This window comes from Pseudorasbora parva, chromosome 18 (assembly GCF_024679245.1).
Source record: "Pseudorasbora parva isolate DD20220531a chromosome 18, ASM2467924v1, whole genome shotgun sequence".
NCBI classification, from domain to species: Eukaryota; Metazoa; Chordata; class Actinopteri; order Cypriniformes; family Gobionidae; genus Pseudorasbora; species Pseudorasbora parva.
Genome location: NC_090189.1, coordinates 14,126,126 through 14,146,060, shown reverse-complemented (window position 1 = coordinate 14,146,060; position 19,935 = coordinate 14,126,126). Strand labels below are relative to the sequence as shown.

The following is a 19,935-nucleotide window of genomic DNA, read 5'->3' as shown; positions in this document are numbered from 1 at the left end:
ACATTTGTGCACAGGGCCCTTAACCCACTGAAATAATTTCAGATGCTGGTGCCCTGTGGAACAAATGTTTATTCTACTCCCTGTTAATCTACTTTTTTTAGCAAAGCTGCACGTTCACATTCACACTGCAATGCAATAAAAAGATCAACTGATTAAAATCAGATGATAATGAGTGTATAGTATTACCTTGAATAAGCAGAACTCAATGTGTAGTTGCACACTCCGCTTTGAACATACATTTAAATGGTCTCATTTTGACCACAGCTGATATAATCTACCAGGCCAACTAAATGCAAAAAATGCAGCTTTGCTAATCGCTAACCAGATACGCAAATGTGAATTGTAGCTCTTCAACTAGATGAACGGGTCTAAATTAAAGATCCATGAAAACAAACCATATTATAGTTCGATAATGGCTGGAACAGTCAAGAAGTGTTTCATGTTGCAGTATGGGTTAGGACTGGCATACTGCATATGGTGTGATCATTTACGAACACGAAAAACCAACAGAAAAAGGGGGAAATTAAAAGGGATATAGCTTTAGCAGGCTGACACTTGAATGATGAGATCATTCTTGAACAATGGTTTAGTCAGAAAACGTATAGAGAAGGACACTTTGTATTACAGGACCTCATGTGCATTTGTTGGCTTCTAAATGTTATATTTACTCTTTGTAGTGCTTCCGATTACATCAGTGTTGAGTTAAAGGAATATTCCGGGTTCAATATAATTCTCAAAACCCTTCTGAGCTGTAATTGCCGAACTCTTGCCAGGCCAATCACATTGTGTATAGAGTCGGTGGGCGGGGCAATAATGACGACGGCCAAGTTGCGTTTGCGTGCTTCTAGTAAACACAGATGGTGTGTCTCAGTCAGCTCCCTAGTTCAGTAGTAAGGGCACTGATCAGGACATAAGTCAATGGGCTGACTCCCTGATCAGTGCCCTGACAACTGAACTAGGGAATCGAATCAGCTTTGACCGCGACTCTGGAAGACTTGGAGTTAAGCTTTTCTCTGAGAAAAGTACAAAGAACGGCACTGAAGTCATTCTTAAAAAGGGAAGATGTATTCTGAGTTTTGCTGACCGGATACGGCGAAAGTTTAATCTATCAACAAGCTCTGTTTCACCTTCGTTGCTCTGGTTGGTGTAACGCTATCCTATCGCGTGCAGAGGGAGTTTGAAAGACAACCGTTTATCCCGCCCCTCGGATTGAGCCCTGTCAATGGTGAGTTTCCAGACCAAACATCTCGATGTGGGTCTGGCTTGTCAGGCTAATCATCTGTACCATTTGTTTGTAAAAACACAGCAATGCTTTTACAATAGAAGTTTACGGGGCAAAGTATTCTGAAGGGTTTAAATGAAAGGGTTAGTTCACCCAAAAGTGAATATTATGGGCAGCCTGTGGTTCAGAGACCTCTTGGATCATTTTTTGGTGAACTAACCCTTTAAAGCTACACTGTTTAACTTTTTTAGTGTATTCTTAGCTAAAAACACTTAGTTCTTTCAAAAATATGTGCTCATTAATGTATATTTACTTCTTTCAAGTAATAAAGTATTCTCGTCAGTTTATAATATGCCATTGAAAATACATATGGGTGAGGGGGTTCGAATGCTGGTCGCCATGTTGCTCCTCCATCTGGAAAGTATATTAGCCAAAGAGGGACATACCCGTAAATTCAAGCTTCGCCTTTCACGTTTTAACACTCGATCGCACCGTGTCGAATGTGAAGAGGGGGATTGCCATCTTAATCTTGGACTAAATCGGCCACCGTAGTAGTTAAAACGAAATCAGAATTGAGAGGAACAGAAACTATTATTCAATGGATGGTCATATACCTTTTCACCGCTAGATGGGGGAAAATATCACAGTGTAGCTTTAAAAGAGGAAAATAAGGAACTAAAATATTGCATATAAACGTGTACGGAAAGGTACGTGGATAATGTTCAAGTCTTATGGCTTTGACTGCGTGTATTTGAATGTTGTTACGAAGCAGTGCCCCATAGACTTCCATTGCAAATGTGAGTTTAGCTAGTTCTTTAGTCGCAAGAGCATGACACACACTTTTATTAAACCCAGAACATTCCTTTAAGAGCGAAGACGACTAATTGTAGGTTTTATACAAGTAACAATGAGTCATTTATAACACTTCATGAAACCACAAGCCTGCACAGGAATTACAGTGCTGTAATATAAAGTGTTGCTAAGCTTGTTTAAAACATCCATTTGGAAGTATCAGTCATGAACCACTAGTCTCATTGATTGATTATGATATATGACGTGGTCAGCTTTATAATCAACTATTTTGAATGCAGAAAACAGCTCCTGAGGCATAACATGAATGTTTCTGAAAAAATGTCAAAGCCAGGGCCCAAACTAGTTAGTTTTTGAAGATGTTAGTGTTTGGAGGGGAAGCGTTAGTGCTAAAGCATATCTGAAGAACACAGCTACATTTCAAGCTTTGGCATCTGCAGAAGAATTATACAGAAAGAAAAGAGCCAGTCGCTCTCTGGCAGAAGTTGTTTTAACATATATTCTTTGCAGACGGCCACTTGGTCATGTAGACGTGATGTGAGGTAGTTTGAGAAACTAGATTAAAAACAAAAAAAAATTAGCCTGCAATTGGCATCCAACATCAAATACAATTACCTCTCCATAGTTGGAAAAAAACAAAGTTAATAATATGAGTGATTGCCTTGGATTGTTATTCAGAAATAATCGGAATATGGTGAATCTTGAGGGTAGATTAAATCTGCGGGAAAATTAAGCTTTTAAAATTTGGGAGGGCAAATGGAAGTCCTTCCTTGCCGGAAGAGGAGGCTCCATTGAATTAAAAGGTGCATCGTGAGGAGAATGCAGTTTAATCCACCCAACTGAGAGGATGTGGTCAACAGGGATGGGGTCAGGACCCCTACTGCATCTGTCACTCAAAAAAGGCTCCGCCCACTGCAGTTCTGAATGGGGCATTCAGCCAGCCAATCGAGACAGATTAATATTGGCTGGTCCCAATAGAAGGCGGAGCCTGAATGAGACTCGCAGGTCAGCTTTTCAGTGAGGCAGGAGCCGGACACCCATCCCTGAGGCGTGGTGGCGTTATAAAACGGTAGAGTGTGGTAACAGGAGCAAGAAAAGAAAGCCCTTGTGCTGTGGGGGTTCAGAAAGGGTTTCTTTGTTCGGCTGCCTTTACTTTGTCAGAGTGTGATTTCTCTCTCCCACCCTTCCCTCTTTCTCTCTCTCACTCTTCTGAGGGGTCAGGGTCCTCAAAGGACACCTTAGTGGATTCTCGGAAGTCGGGGTGCCGCAGGTCCATTAGAAAATTGGTTGGGGTGAGCAAGTGAGTAGAACCTGCGGAGGAACAAAGGTGGCTTCACGCTCAGAATTAATCTCACACCGCACCTCACGTTCTTTCACCACCGTTAATCTTTATGGGGACAAAAGAGGGTTAAAACACCATTTCCCACCATCTGTAGATCCTGATGTTTCAGAAATATTATCCTAGAACCCTGACAAAAATGATTTTTGGAAGCTCTGGGTGGATGTATCGTTGAAGGAAGCCTCTGCAACTTGTAGGCCTCCTTTTATCAACTAAATGTATCGTAACTTATTCCACAAAGATTCACAATTAGCCAATTGTCTCACCTGAGGTCTTTCAACTCAGATAGTGATAAAGGCCAGCCTCATACTTGAACAAAATTGTGTAACTATTGTGTAACTAAGGAAAACAACTCTTTTTTGCCGTACTACGGAATTAACCTCTAAAGGGGCGTTCACGCTGCCAGTAATTTGCAGTGCCGATCATTTTACTGTTGCGTGCATTTGAGAATCTGTATGCAAATGTAAAAGCAACGTAATACGGCAACTACCAATAATAGTGCAGACGGTGGCTGCCATAATCTTTAAAGCTATGATAAAAAGACGATTCTAAAACATTAAGCATAAATCTTAAGCAAAAAACCCTATCTCACACACACACACACAAAACAGACACACAGAAGAACTTACGAACATTGACTTATGAACACAGCAGAGGCTCACGACTGCAATTTAAAAGCAGTTAAAACATGACAAGCACAAAATACAAGACAAGAGCACAGGAAAATTATACAAGACAGATTTGCCAGTTTGATTACACATATCAACACATGTATAGTTAAAGGTAAAGGTATCAATCTAAGGCATTAAAGGGCGGTTGCTTAATAACTTAACACACGATTTTTAGCAGTATTCTCTGCAGACTCACCAACGATGGCCTCCCATTTGCCATTGGCCTGTGTGACCTCATAGGCACAACGCATCTCGCTAAAGGACGCGCCACCGATGACGAAGACCATGATGCGAGGGCCTGTGCGGTACTCTCCAGGGGTTTTATTCTTGTGCCAGTGGCCATATCGGGCACTGCCATGGGAAAAATACATTCAAGCATGTCAACTTCAAGGTACAATTCTTTTTTCAAACCAAAAGATGGAATCTTAGTTAAAGGTATCTGTGGTTGCAGTCAATTTATGGCCTTCTAGTGGCAGTAGTTTGAAACTGCACTAGCTTTTTTGCACGATGTTTCGTCTTTGCCGCACTTACCCACTGAATTATGGCATATATTAAAGTATGTATAGCAAGTGTGCTGTACACGTCCTGAACAAGCGGCAACCTTCCGCGATCTCTCTTGAAGCCAATACGGAAGTAATGTAAACTGCAATTTCTTAACTGGCCTCTAGGGACAGGCTCCAGAAGGGAGCAGAATCTCATTGAGCCCCATGTTTAAATTCTCAACTTTAAAGAAGAATAAAACATGTTTACAGCCTGGTACAAATTGTGGTTTTGGCTTATAAGGCTAATTTTGATCTTTATGACAACTGTGAGGGGGGTGTTCTTATAACTCATTCGTTTACGTTATATAAAGCCTTAAAGTTGTGCATAATTAAGGGCGTGGTTACAAGTGGATAGCCATTTATCTGCCGTCTATAGTCATTACGTCACCTCAGCTCCGCACATATCCCGCCTTCTTGCCCATTTTCTGTTATCCGGGAGTGACACGCGATGACTCGCTCACAAGATGGCAATGCCCAGCTCGCCCCTACTTTAAGCTTCAGAACGGCTTATCGGAATCCTATGGGTGACGTCACGGACGCTACGTCCATATTTTTTTACAGTCTATGGTCCTGAAAAGTGAAGCAAAAACATGCCCCCGGTGGCTGGCTGCAGTATAGGTTATTAACCCTGCCCTTCATATAATCGAAAGGGATGCAAGCCAAACTAAAAAAAAAATTCAATTACACTTCAAATATTATTAGATGGTTTCTGTCATATTAGGTAGTTGTTCCTATCATGTAGACGTATGTTCAAGTGTTTTGGTTTTAGTTGCTATAAAACGGGGAACGTTTCTGTGATATTTTGCCTTAAAGCAATAGTTCACCCAAAAATTTTAACTCTGTTATCATTTGCTTTTTATGTAGTTCCAAACCTGTATGTTTTTATTTCTTCTGCCAAACACAAAAGAAGATATTTTGAAGAATGTGGGTAACCAAACAGTTGTGGAGCACCATTGACTTCCATAGTATAAAAAAAACATATATAATTGAAGTCATTGGCTCATCAATGGCTACCTGTCTGGTTACCGTCATTCTTTAAAATATATTTTGTGTTCAGCAGAACAATGACATGTATACAGGTTTGGAACAACTTGAGGGGGAGTAGATGATGACAGAATGGGTGAACTATGCCTTTAATTTTTCTGCAGTGGAAGGAAGTGGAGACGCGGCGACATTTGCAAGCAAAATGAGAGGGGAATGCCATGAACACTGGCGATCTCGAGTCCAATCAATAACTATGCAATGAGACCCACCAGCTCCCAGCTCTCCCTCTGTGGGAGTCAGGGGCTTCCTGTTTCATCTCTGCTAATGTTTACAGGAGCTGTGCTGGTTTGTTTGCCCTGAAAGCAGAACAGCGTGCCGGGATCATTACTGCTGACCCTGAGGAAATATCCCAGTCTCCACATTGCTTTTAAAAAGCGACTTGTTCACCCCCACCACATATCGCACAACCCACCAATCATGGTATTGATCTCAGTCTTCTCCCCACCCCTCTGCACAACTGATTATTGATCCAAGTTACTTCTATCTTTTGACTTGTGCAATATAAAACTGCATGTATTCACCTGTGTGTTAGAATTGCCTTTGAAATTCTAATTTGTGAATTTGATTTGAAGTGTTTGAAATGGTAGGACATTTAAAGGAATTAATATAACTGCTGTAAGTAAAGTTTTTATTGATTTAAAATTGTCAAAAATGTTTTTAATGATTGATGAGAAGGTAAATAATAAAATGGTAACACGTTACAATAAGGGCTCGTTTGTTAAACCTAGTTAATTCATTAACTAAAAATAGTCAATTCATTTGTTACAGTAGTTTTCCATTTTTATTAACGTTAGTTAAATAATAATATATAAATTAAAAAACACCTAATAATTCATCTGTTTTAACCCATTTTGTTTAGTAAACAAAACTAGCCGAGAGTATTTGCAGTGTATTAAATTCCTCTACCTGTCATTCCATTCGACCTTCCTGTGGGATGTGGCCTATTTAAATTCAAATAACTCTTTATTTTAAGGGAGCCTTAAATTCTGAATTTGACCCAACTTTAGTGAGCGTGTGTGCGTACCTGACTGCAGAAGTGCTGAAGGAAGAGGACGAGCGTGTTGAGATGTACGGGTAGTGTTTGGTGTCCAGCTTTTCCTCAATAGCATCCTGCAAGATTCACAAACAAAGTAAGATCACATATTTACACATGGATCTTTTTATTTCAAACTCAATAGATCAGGATTTACCTCCATGATGTCCTTGATCAGCGGGGTCCAGCGAGAGAGCTGATAGGTCTGCTCGCTCACACGTTCCTTGCGATCGAGCTTCTTGCCTCTGCGGAGAGTAGACTGCAGCATACAGAAACAAAGCAAACAAACATCAATGGAAGGTCACAGAAGCCGTACAATGCTTTAACAGCCAGTGACATTTAATCGTTGCTTAAGACAGGAGGCAGATAGCGTACATCTGTGATGATTGGGACACCCAGGTGAGCCATATTGGTGATGATCTCACTGTCCTCAGGAGGGATCTGGGCGTGTTGGATGAGCTTGTTAAGGTTCTCCTCTGTGATCCCTGTTTTGCCACACATGAACACACAAGCCGCGTTACAAAATGGCTGATCAGGGCAATGAAATGCAAACCGATGTATAAAATGGCTGCCATAGTCTCCCTAACCGTTCTTCAGGAAAATGTAGAGCAGGATGATGCGGATCTTGTCGTAGGTGCTGACGTTGGCATCCAGCAAGATTGGCACGATGGCCCTCATGGGGTCTTTAATCTTTTCACCCTCTGCGTCTGTTCCCATAGCGAGATCCTGCCGGGTGATAGAGCACAGTTAATAAATAATGCTCAAATGACAGGGTAATAAAAACAGAAATTACTTTCCCTTGCAATACATGTACCATAGTTCTTGAATGGCCACCATAGTTAAACCATCTAACTACAAGTAAAACCATGGTTTGCATCTGATTATCTTAGTTAGATCGTTTTAACCAGTGACAGATCCTGGTAAAGCTGATATAGACGAAGTTGCTATTCGTAGCACACAGCTTTTAGACACACACTTCATACTCTATCGCTCATTGTGGCAGTTCCACTGCACTTGGCTCCGCTCTGCTCACCCCCTCATTGAAAATGAATCGTGACCTCATGGGTAACTTTTCCAGGCAGCTCCTGTGTTTTTTCCTCCCCGCCACCTCTCACTTTGGCTGCTTTCAGCCCACATCATAGAAATAGAATCAAATGTCTTTTGCTAGAAGCCATAAACGGAGGAGGCATAGATGATTATAGCACGGTACTGTCCTATTACAGGTTCATTAATCAAATCATAAAATAAAACGTGACCCGGCTCCTAAAATATATTCACAGACATACAGTACATTTGCAATTTTAGTTGGTTTATTAGGAAATTTCAAATCAGGATTTGTGTCACTTATGGCAACAATAAACAATATTATGTGTAACTATATATAATAGTATTTCACGCACCAGAATTTGCAGCAAGCAGGTAACAAACTAGTAACAAACCAACTAGTAACAGACTGGTATATTTACAAAAGTAAATTGCATACTCTATATTAATATGACAAATAATTAATATAATGCAGTGTGTGTGTGTGTGTGTGTGTGTGTGTGTGTGTGTGTGTGTGTGTGTGTGTGTGTGTGTGTGTGTGTGTGTGTGTGTGTATATACACTCTAAAAAATGCTGGGTTAAAAACAACCCAAGTTGGGTTGAAAATGCACTAACCCAACAATTGGGTTGATTTTACCCAACGGTTGAGTTGTTTTAACCCAGCGGTTGGGTTAAATGTTGCTTAAGACAACCCAATGGCTGGGTTAAAACAACCCAGGGTTAGTGGATTTTCAACCCAACTTGGGTTGTTTTTAACCCAGCATTTTTTAGAGTGTATATATATATATATATATATATATATATATATATATATATATATATATATATATATATATATATATATATATATATATATATATTTATTTATTTATTTATGTAAAAAAGAAAAAAAAAGGTAATTTATATATAAACCTGAGACGACAGATTTATGCATTTTATTTCTGGAAAAATGACTGTATCAACAAATATCGTTGATTTGCGTCATCTGTAAAATGTTTGGCCGGACGCTAAAGACTACAGCAAGGAGAGGGAGCCATTTCCGTATGTTTTCAACTCGCATATGGGGGATGGGGTCGCACTCACAGCTCAGTTCGGCTCAGGCATTCATGAAAACAGTGCAGCCAGAGCAAAGGGAGTATCCTATAAATAAGTGAGTATAAAATCCTATGAAAGTTAATCTTCCAAAGGCATGAACTGAAAACGCACCAGACTGAAAACGCGCTGAGAATCTATGCCGTGAGTCTGGTCGCGTTTACCTCAGCTCTCATCAGGAGAGCTTATTGAGCTCATCACGATGCGTGTAATCTGACTCCTGCAGCATTGTGCTCACACTTCCCCAGCTGTTTAATATATTGAACAGACACTTTCAGTTTTTAATTGTAGTGTCTGTTCTCTAACTGAACTGATTTTATGAAGATGAACGCGTTGGTGGGAAAGTAAAAGTGTTTTTAGTTTCATTCAGTAGCGGTTGGGAATGGCCTCACAGGGCAGCGAAGCATTCTGGGAATTGTAGTCTTTCATCCCCATGAGACAAAAATCAATTTTCTGTCTTTTCTCAGTCTAGAAAGCACCAAATTAAAAAGTAATTTCACATTTCTACTACATTAATGACCCAGTTTAAATACAGATTCATCTTCCCAGCGCTGAAGTACCCCTTTAACATATATATTTTGGTTAAAAAAATGAGAAATGCAGGATTTTCTTGAGGTGGCAAGAACAATACATTCATACTTCACGAGAAAAGCAGTTGCCGATCATCTGCTTTCTCTGCATTAACCCCGCCCACTTTAAATTTATGACCAATCACACAATAGTTCTCGGACACCCGCAAGAAAAATGTATGCGCAAGAAAAAAAAATATGATTGTGGAGTATGTGGCAGCCTTAAAGGGATCCCATGGTGTTGAGACTTGTATGGCTTAATATAACATAAATGATGTCTCTTACTGAATTATGTGGTAGAAAACCCATGAAAGATCTACGTTATTTTAAAAATCGATTTTATATTTGGACCATGGGCGGCGCCATTTTGTTTGCGTTCTAGGTTGATGACGTAGAGTGGTTGAACTCCTCAATCAGCTGGCGTTACCCGTTGCTATTTTTACCACAACGCAACTCGAAAATTGTTTCGGAGTTAAACAAAACAAATGAATTGCTTTGTAATTGTACTTAAAACACACTCAAACATACATGTGCACACAAACTCACCTACACAAGTCACAAACAGATCGGCGGGCGCGCACACACACACCTGACTGCTCTGTCTCAATCGCATGCATCATCACCAAAACATCCTGCCTCTCTTCCTCACGTTACTTTATCCCATCGTCCTACCTAGATATTTCCCTCTGCTGGTCACATTAGGCATTATAGTTAATCTACTATCAACAGTCTATCTAGGGAACAGGATGTGTTGAACAGGATATCAACACAGGGAATAGATTGAGGGTTATGTATGCGCGCGCAGTGCGTGCGTGTGTGTGTGTGTGTTCGCGCCGATCTGTTGGGGTGTGTGTGTGTTCGCGCCGATCTGTTGGGGTGTGTGTGTGTGTGTGTTCGCGCCGATCTGTTGGGGTGTGTGTGAGTCTGTGTGAGAGAGAGAGTTTGTGTGCACATGTATGTTTGAGTGCGTGAAGTCGGACAGCTGTTTGTAAATCGGCTGTACACTCGTTATTGCGGTGGAACGTGAGACTGAATGACTGCACTCGAACATGTCCACTATGGACAACACTACAAATGTCCGTCCCTTCAAATAATGCCCTATTTAAGGGTATAGGGTCGATTTCAGATTCAGCCCCTGTCGTGGAGACTGAGCAGCCCAACATCTCGATTGAGACAGCGCCTGTCAGGTGTGTGTGCCCGGCCGCCGATCTGTTTGTGACTTGTGTAGGTGAGTTTGTGTGCACATGTATGTTTGAGTGTGTTTTAAGTATAATTACAAAGGAATTCATTGGTTTTGTTTAACTCTGAAACAATTTTCGAGTTGCGTTGTGGTAAAAATAGCTACGGGTAACGCCAGCTGATTGAGGAGTTCAACCACTCTACGTCATCAACCTAGAACGCAAACAAAATGGCGCCGCCCATGGTCCAAATATAAAATCGATTTTTAAAATAACGTAGATCTTTCATGGGTTTTCTACTACATAATTCAGTAAGAGACATCATTTATGTTATATTAAGCCATACAAGTCTCAACACCAGGGGATCCCTTTAAGAGTTAAACTGTATCAGAACAAATTCATCTTGATAATGCCATCTTTGATAGAATGGTATGTAATGAATTACAATCAACCAATCAGCTGTCAAATTTAAGAACATATAGATAATCCCAATTTAGGTCAACCAATGACCAAGCAATGCTTCATTTTGTTCAGTCTGTGGTGCTTAAGCAAAACATGGTCAGGTCAAGGTGTCTGAATCATTTTGGTCCCAAATTTGAATAATTTTTACTATAGTGTCCTGCACCCACTAGTAAAATATTATATCTGGTGTCTGAATAATTTTTGGTTTGACTTTATATAACTAATAAATAAAATCATTGCAATTAATCTCAGAATTGAATGTTAACAATATTATCACATTTGGTGAATGTTATAATATTAATTTCTGACTGTTTGTCAGAATTTTTCACAGACCCCCTATCTTGTGGCAGTGATGTCTGGTGTGAAATTGTACCTGCTCTACACGGCACAGCTTGTCCACGGTTCCCTGGTAGTGTTTCATGCAGTCCTCGGCCAACTGCAGATGGGTTGAGTACTAAAGGGACAGATTTTAAGGGTCAGTAAGTTAAATATTGGAACTGCAATTCCCACGAGGTCTCCTGTTTGGCTGATTGCACATCTCTTGTGACCTCTCTCACCTTGCTGAGCTCTTTCTGATATTGCGGCATCTTCTTCAGCATTTGAGACAGATCCCTCATGGTGGTCTGAAAGAAACAAAGGACAATCTCAGAAAAGACAGCAAAGATCAGGCGCTGCCTCAAGACGCATCTCAGATCCAGTGAGCCAAATACAGCGCAATATAAAAGCTGTTATGCTATATTAAATTATACCTATGGTGACCAGATGTCCCATTTTTTCAGCTCTATTTTTAGTGTCCTGACTTATGAAAAAATCATGTTGTCCCGTTTTTTCCTTCCTTAATTGTCTTTGTTAGGAGATTATAAAAATCAAAGGCCAGTCGTAGTATATTTTGAAGAACAAAATAACAATTCGTCATAGATTAACTTGCAGTTTGTGAAGGCAGGATATTAGAGAGAGCGGAGGAGATCAAGTCAGACGAAGATGTCAAAGAAGCGTATGTGTACGTTAAACAATGATCTTTAGAAAGAGTCAGTTATTATGCACAGCAAGTTGAAAAAATAACTCAATGTGTTACCGCGCTGAATGACACACCAGAAGCGCTCTCTCAGGTTGTGGTTAATTTGGTCCTGGTCTGTTTAGTGTTTACATTGGCAATTTAAGACCATACCTAAAGATTCCGAACCTTAAGGCCAATGGATATGTTCACAACCTGATTAGTCGGCTTTTATTAACTACGTATATTTCGTGTCAGAACTTACTGAACATCCAAAACAATGATGCGTGCTGGGCTAAATGCGTGGCAGCGTGTTCCTTCAGCGTGGCACACAGAGTTGCCAGCTGTTCGGCCAACCATGGACGAATTTTCTACAGCCTACAGTTCTTCAGCTGTGTCCTGTGAGGGCTGTAGAAAATGCGCTAAATGCTGGGCTAAATGTTGTATGTGGGTGCGTCTCAATCAGCTCCCTTGTTTAGTTGTCAGGGCACTGATCAGGGAGTCAGCCCATTGACTTATGTCCTGATCATCAGTGCCCTGACTAGTGAACTAGGCAGCTTATTGATGTGCAGGGTGTGCGTAGCCTACATATGATGGTATTTTGATCAGCTGAAAATCTTGAATAACTGATAAAATGTGTAAAGGAGTCAAAACAGTGCCAGGAATTGCTCCGTCACACACACACATACGAAGATCTGCAGCAAGGAGACACGGTCCTGAACCTGAACCGCCTGTGCCTACCTGTGATGGGCAACATTGTGACTATGATGAGAAAAACAGGTATGCGAGTATTCTGACCTTTTTAGGGTCACATCTTGTGATGTCATGTCCCGTTTTTGGTTAATTTACATGCCTTTGGTCCGTGTTGTTTGGAACATAGACAGTAAAAGACAGGTTTGGAAGGGGACTGATGCTGCATTCACGTGCTTTCGCAATTATCACAAATACGAGTTTCCTGGGTAAAAATTGCACATGAATGCACATTTCACAATTTGAATGGGATGAGCTCGGAATCACGACTTCAGAAGTGGGAATTATCACATTTCCGATAGCATGTGAATGTGGCATGAGACCCATTTTTTCAGCCTTGGTCTGCTTGTTGGTGCGCACCAGGATTCGGATGGCAGCGTTCACACTTACTCAAATTCAAATGGGTTCGTTTTGATCGAGCCAAACGTGCTTTCTGAGGGTGAACACACCCTCAGAAAGCATGCATTCCCAAATTAGTTCTTTGCACCTGAATGGCCATATACAGACACTGTTGTCAAAATGGCTATCATGTGGAGTATCTCATGTGAATGTAGTCGGTTCTGGGTTGTGGAGCCTATTCGTCCCGTATTCCACCATAAAAAAAATCTAAAATATGGTCAACCTAATTATACACTATTGCATAGTACTTTTACAGCAAAATGTGTGTTTGTTTGTGCTGTGTCAGTAAGTCAATCAATACTAATCCTGCATTAGCCTCAGAGTGCTTTCATATGAGTCAGCCATTACGCTTTGGATTCGGCTGCCAACGCAATCTCATCTGCCAGGCTATCCTCCCTCGCCCACACAACACTATTCTCTTTTCTACTCTTCATTTTCTTTCTCTCTCTCTCTCTCTCTCTCTCTCTCTCTCTCTCTCTCTCTCTCTCTCTCTCTCTCTCTCTCTCTCTCTCTCTCTCTCTCTCTCTCTCTCTCTCTCTCTCTCATTCTCTCTCTCTCTCTCTCTCTCTTGCAGGCCCTTCCCCCCTCAGCCAGACTCCAGCGTACCTTCTCTCCAGTGGTCATCCGTTTACTGGCAGAAAATTCCTTCAGGGAGCGTGTCACCTCCCTGCAAGCGAGGGAAATGAAAAAAGGAGGGAGAGAACATTTACAGATCGAGAATATTACAGAAAAAACAGAGCTTAAGGTCAGAAATATATGAGGTTTTACTCACTGAGAGACCTCAGCAATATGTTTGTGCCGTAGCGCCACCCAAAGGTCGTCATCTTCGTGCAGAAGCACTTCCTTTTCGCGAGAGTCACCTATCCCACTGGTGTCATACCTACCAGATACAAATTAAACAAATATTTATATATTAGGTATTTATGGATTATTCATACATATAGTATACATTTATAAAATGTATTATCTTGTTAATCAACCAAGGATGGTTATGTACTTATTAATTAAATTACTCCTATGATAATAACACCTGTGCACAATATACATTTTCTGTTTGATATTTTTTTAATGTATTGTTTTATTATTTTATATTGTATTATATCTATTATAAGGGATGTATTTTAATCATATAAAAGGTTAATATTTGTGTAAATAGGCCTACTATTGAAAACTGATAGATAGATAGATAGATAGATAGATAGATAGATAGATAGATAGATAGATAGATAGATAGATAGATAGATAGATAGATAGATAGATAGATAGATAGATAGATAGATAGATAGATAGATAGATAGATAGATAGATAGATAGATAGATAGATAGATAGATAGATAGATAGATAGATGATTGATTTATTTTACTCACTTGTAAACATCATTCTCGATGGGCAGCAGGTCATAGGCCATAGCCTGGAAGGTGAGCTCGTGCAGGACGGGAGAAACAGGGTCGAAACCCCGGTCCAGAATAATGAGCTGAGAGCGAGCCTTGTCTGGACCCTGCAGAGAGATAAAATATATATAAAAATCTACTCTTGCTTTATGTTCAGCACGAGACGTTTTTAGATTAACAAAGCCACCCACAAACATGATAATGTGGGCAGGCAGGAACGAAGCTGACATAAGCAGCTCAAATTTCTCAATATGGAAGAATTACCTCAGTAACTCACTTATTGTCAGTTCACCTTTTGGTTGCTAAAAGAGATAGCTCACCCAAAAAATTTAAATTAGCTCATGAATTACTCATCCTCAAGCCAACCTAGGTGTATATGACATTCTTATTTCAGATTAATACAATCTGTTATATATTTAAAAAAGCATTATAATGGCAGCCCAGATTTTGAAGCCCAAAATATTGTATCCATCCATTATAAAAGTACACCACATGGCTCCAGGGGGATTAGTAAAGGTCTTCTGAAGCGACGTGTGTGTGTGTGTGTGTGTGTGTGTGTGTGTGTGTGTGTGTGTGTGTGTGTGTGTGTGTGTGTGTGTGTGTGTGTGTGTGTGTGTGTGTGTGTGTGTGTGTGTGTGTGTGTGTGTGTGTGTGTGTGTGTGTGTGTGTGTGTGAGAGCCTGTTTATGTGGTTTATGAGGACACACATTTGTATAACTACATGAGTATTACACTGGTATTACACTATAAATGTGGTTTATGAGGACATATCAAATGTCCTCATAATTCAAATGGCCTTAAAAACATACTAAATGATGTTTTTTTGAGAAAGTAAAAATGCAGAATGTTTCCTGTGATGGGTAGGTTTAGGGGCAGGGGCAGTGTAGGGGGATAGAAAATACGGTTTGTATGGTATAAAAACCATTACGCCTATGGAGAGTCCCTGTAAACCACATAATAATAATAATAATAATAATAATAATAATAATAATAATAATAATAATAATAATAATAATAATTCATTACATTTATATAGCGCTTTTCTAGGCACTCAAAGCGCTTTTACATAGAAGGGGGAATCTCCTCAACCACCACCAATGTGCAGCATCCACTTGGATGATGCGACGGCAGCCATATTGCACCAGAACGCTCACCACACACCAGCTGATTGGTGGAGAGGAGACCGAGTGATTAAGCCAATCAGGATAGGGGGAAGATTAGGAGGCCATGATGGACAGAGGCCAGTGGGCAAATTTGGCCAGGATGCCGGGGTTACACCCCTACTCTTTATCGAAGAACATCATGGGATTTTTAATGACCACAGAGAGTCAGGACCTCGGTTTAACGTCTCATCCGAAGGACGGAAACATAGACCAACGTGTGTGTGTGCGTGCGTGCGTGCGTGCGTGCGTGCGTGCGTGCGTGTGTGTGTGTGTGTGTGTAAGAAAAATATCCATATTTAACACATAATAGAGTAAAATATCTAGCTTCCAGCAGCCTGCCTTCTGTTTTAAAATTATGAAAAAAGTGTAACTGCTGCAATGATGGCATCGGACATAGCGTAAGTGTTTTGAACGGCAAGGCATTACACTTTTTAAGTCGTCATTTCTTCTTTTATGGGTTTAACTAAATCAAACCAAAAGTCTTTCCAAAAACCAGCTGGGACTTGGAACCTTTTTCTGATCCCCCATCCCCTGTACATATACCCCATTTTCTAGCATATTCATTTATACATGTATTATCTCCTGCTGTGCAATATCTGAGATGCGCCGCTCACCTCCCCCATTGTAGGATCATCTGCCTTGTAGGCGTCCAGTTTGTCTTGAAGCAACTGAGCCAGAGTGGCGTTATCTTTATACTCCCTGTGCACAGAGATTCAGAGCATTAGAGCAGACAGACAGACAGACCAAACGGTACACAGCTCTGTTGATCCTGAAGAGCAGCCACTTTTACTGAAATCTGATCCAGAGATGACTGGTATCTGTCTTGTCCACTAGTTCCTGCTGTAATTTTATATACTGTATGTTGGATAAATATGATTGCATATGTGAAAACGCACCATCGGAAACATCAGGTCAGATATAACAGTATGTCAGTTATAAAGAGCCTTAGATAAAGACTCAGTACAGTGTGGCCCGTCGTGTCTTACCCTCGGTATCGGACGGCAGGGTATTCCTTCAGCGTGGCACACAGAGTTGCCAGCTGTTCGGCCAACCGCTCCATCACAGGGTTCTTCAGTTGTGTCTTGTGAGGGCTGTAGAAACTTTGGAAGGCATCAGGGTTGTCCAAAGAGAACACCTAAACACACACAATACACACATTCATACTCATTACTGATAGAGCAATGTTGTGGACAAGCAGATTGGTCAGCTGACATTTTGTCTTTTTTTCCAGCTTCTTTTTGCTTTGTTTTTATGTGCCATTTAGGGGCCCATAAAAACAATTACATTTAAATTACATTAATCAATAAATTAATGTAATTTTAAACAACTTTTTTCTAATTGAATATATTTTAAAGTGTAATTTATTCCTGTGATAAGAGCTGAATTTTCAGCATCATTACTCACAGTGTCGTCAATGTCACATGATCCTTCAGAAATCCTTCTAATATGCTAATTTACTACTCAAGAAACATTTCTTATTTATAAGTGTTGAAAACAGTTGCACTGCTGAATATTTTTGTGGAAACTATGATAAATATTAGTTTACTTTGATGAATGGAACGTTAAAATAACAGCACTTATTTGAAATATAACATTTTCAATGTCTTTACTGTCACTTCAATCAATTCAAAATTAATTTAATGCATTCTTGCTAAATAAAAGTAACATATATATATATATATATATATATATATATATATATATATATATATATATATATATATATATATATATATATATATATATATTTCAAATAAATGCTAACCTTCCATTCATCAAAGTAAACTAATATTTATCATAGTATATATATATGAATCTTTATCTTTTGAACAGTAGTTTATATGTTTTTCAAAAATGTTCTATAAGTAAAAATATTACAAATTCTGTATAAATGAATTTGGACTAGAAAACCATTCATAAGGGTCATTTTTTAAAATTCAGATTTATACATCATCTGATAAATATAAATAATATTTCCATTGTATTCCATTGAGCTATTTGAAAATCTGGAATCTGAGGGTGCAAAAAAATCTAAATATTGAGAAAATCATTTTTCCTTAGCAAGTCCATAGCAACGCATATTACTAATAATATTTTTATATATATTTACGGTAGAAAATTTACAAAATATCTTCACTGAACATGGTCATTACTTAATATCTTAATGATTTTTGGCATAAAAGAAAAATCTATAATTTTGACTCATACAATGTATTGTTGGCTATGTGCAACTTATGACTTGTTTTGTGGTCCAGGGTCACATATTTCTGAATAAATGACAGTGTGAGTTTTGTATGCATGTCACATGCTTAAGTCTCCAGTTAGTCCATAAGGCCTATCCTCTGGCCCAATCTATGCTATATCTCTCTGACAAACTGTGGCAGACTGTATAGGTCTTCGCAACCACCCCTCCCCACCCCCTGTCGGCACACACATTAGGTCACATGACTATCCTTCTGTTCAGCAGATGGGTTCCCCTTCATGCTCATTCCCTCTCATAACCTCCTCTGATTGGCAGAGGCTCTCTGTGGATGCTGCATCGGCCAATTACGTGCTGCTGAACGAGGCAAGCTCGCGAAGCACTGAGCTGCAGCATCACGCCAGGAAACGCACAGCTCCTCTGACTCCACTGAATTAATCATAGCAGACAGCCTCAGCAGCAAAGCATTGTAGGCCAGACCGCATCCCCCCCCCCAGCCTCAGAGCTGTTCTGGAACACTCTAGTTCTATTTCTACATTCATTTGCTATATGGACTGTCATTATTCCCCTAGATTTTTCCCTCTCTCTTCCTTACCGCTCCCGAAATTGCTCACCTGGGACTCATACGGCAGGAAGGCGATGTTGATCTCATTTAGGGTTTTAATGGTTTTGGAGGCACGGCTCTTCACCACATCATTAAACAGGGGGTCCGGGCAAGCTGTAAGAAACATGGGTAGATGGCATGACATTTAGAGCCATGAAAGCAGTGTATAGGACATTATATACATTACCTAATACTATTTTAGTATTTTATATATATATATATATATATATATATATATATATATATATATATATATATATATATATATATATATACAGTATATATATATATATATACAGTATATATATATATATATATATATATATATATATATATATATATATATAATAATATTTAAAGTATAACCCAAATATATCAGCTGCAATATTTCTTAGGGCTGTTGATTTAACGCGTTAACTTAATTAATTAGTTATGGGGAAAAAGAGCATGTTAAAATTATTAACACACCCGATTGATTGGTGACAAACATAAAGGAAAGCAACAGCTCACTGTGTGATAAAGCCTATAGAATGCAGTTAGAATAACCCTAAAATTCAAGATATCAGGGCAAAAATTCCCCTATGTGTCTCATATTTATACAGTATTATGATATAGTTAAGCAATATAGCACAAGTAAAGAGCGCAATATCACATGAGTGCTGTTTTTGTCTCGGATAGCACAAGTGCAAATGTGATATTAATTTTATACAACAGTTCAATGAATAAAAAGTGTTGTTATATTTTAGACACAATATTGTCTGCTTTTGCTCAGTTTTTCAAAGGAAAATATAACCTGTAAAGAGCAGAACAATTGTGCGTCTCCAAGCAACACAGTGTTTTTAATTTCTGAATGAATCCGTGTTTTGAGCGAATCAATCGGGTAAACCAATGATTCAATGGCCCATTCATAAATTTCCTTTCACAAATGGCACCCTGCGTCCCAATTTGCATACTATCCATACTAAATAGTATTCTAAATAAGAATTAGTATGTCCCAAATCGTAGTATGTTGAAAAGAGTATTCCAAAGATACCCGGATAGTTTACTATTTCCGGTCAAAATTTGAAGTACAGATCGACACACACTCTAACGGCTGATATTGCCACACAACCCATTGCGAGTTTGACGTGATTTCGATTAGAACTACAAACGCGGATAAAAAAGTGTTTAAAAACTACAAACATGACGGATGTGCAAGTCCGGCGGTTAAAGATGGAGATCACAATCACAGCACAATTCAGCTACAGCCATTAATTTAAACGGATGCTAAGCAATGTAAGTGTTTTAACTTCTCAAATTAATTTCTATGAAAGTTAAGCTTCCAAAGGCATGAACTGAAAACGCGTTGTGAATGTATGCCGCGAATGTGGTCACGATTACCTCAGCTCTCATCACGAGAGCTCATCAACTCATTTATGACGTTAAATG

At 39.4% G+C, this 19,935-nt stretch overlaps 1 protein-coding gene across 2 annotated transcripts in view; it reads right to left on the bottom strand.

The window, feature by feature from the left end:
- The window catches only part of stxbp1a (syntaxin binding protein 1a), a 51,382-nt gene that overhangs the window by 2,508 nt on the left and 28,939 nt on the right, over positions 1 to 19,935 (bottom strand). The window contains exons 6-19 of one of the 2 annotated variants that reach the window (XM_067424739.1): positions 18,518 to 18,621; positions 16,690 to 16,838; positions 16,318 to 16,402; positions 14,518 to 14,648; positions 13,922 to 14,029; positions 13,756 to 13,816; positions 11,564 to 11,629; positions 11,380 to 11,460; positions 7,249 to 7,387; positions 7,037 to 7,146; positions 6,819 to 6,920; positions 6,653 to 6,738; positions 4,239 to 4,393; positions 3,186 to 3,343 (exon numbers count right to left, since the gene is read on the bottom strand). In XM_067424739.1, coding sequence (XP_067280840.1) covers positions 3,234 to 3,343; positions 4,239 to 4,393; positions 6,653 to 6,738; positions 6,819 to 6,920; positions 7,037 to 7,146; positions 7,249 to 7,387; positions 11,380 to 11,460; positions 11,564 to 11,629; positions 13,756 to 13,816; positions 13,922 to 14,029; positions 14,518 to 14,648; positions 16,318 to 16,402; positions 16,690 to 16,838; positions 18,518 to 18,621 — 1,487 coding nt within the window. In that variant the 3' untranslated portion in view covers positions 3,186 to 3,233. The remainder of the gene's footprint in view (positions 1 to 3,185; positions 3,344 to 4,238; positions 4,394 to 6,652; positions 6,739 to 6,818; positions 6,921 to 7,036; positions 7,147 to 7,248; positions 7,388 to 11,379; positions 11,461 to 11,563; positions 11,630 to 13,755; positions 13,817 to 13,921; positions 14,030 to 14,517; positions 14,649 to 16,317; positions 16,403 to 16,689; positions 16,839 to 18,517; positions 18,622 to 19,935) is intronic. The other variant, XM_067424740.1, reaches the window with a different exon arrangement.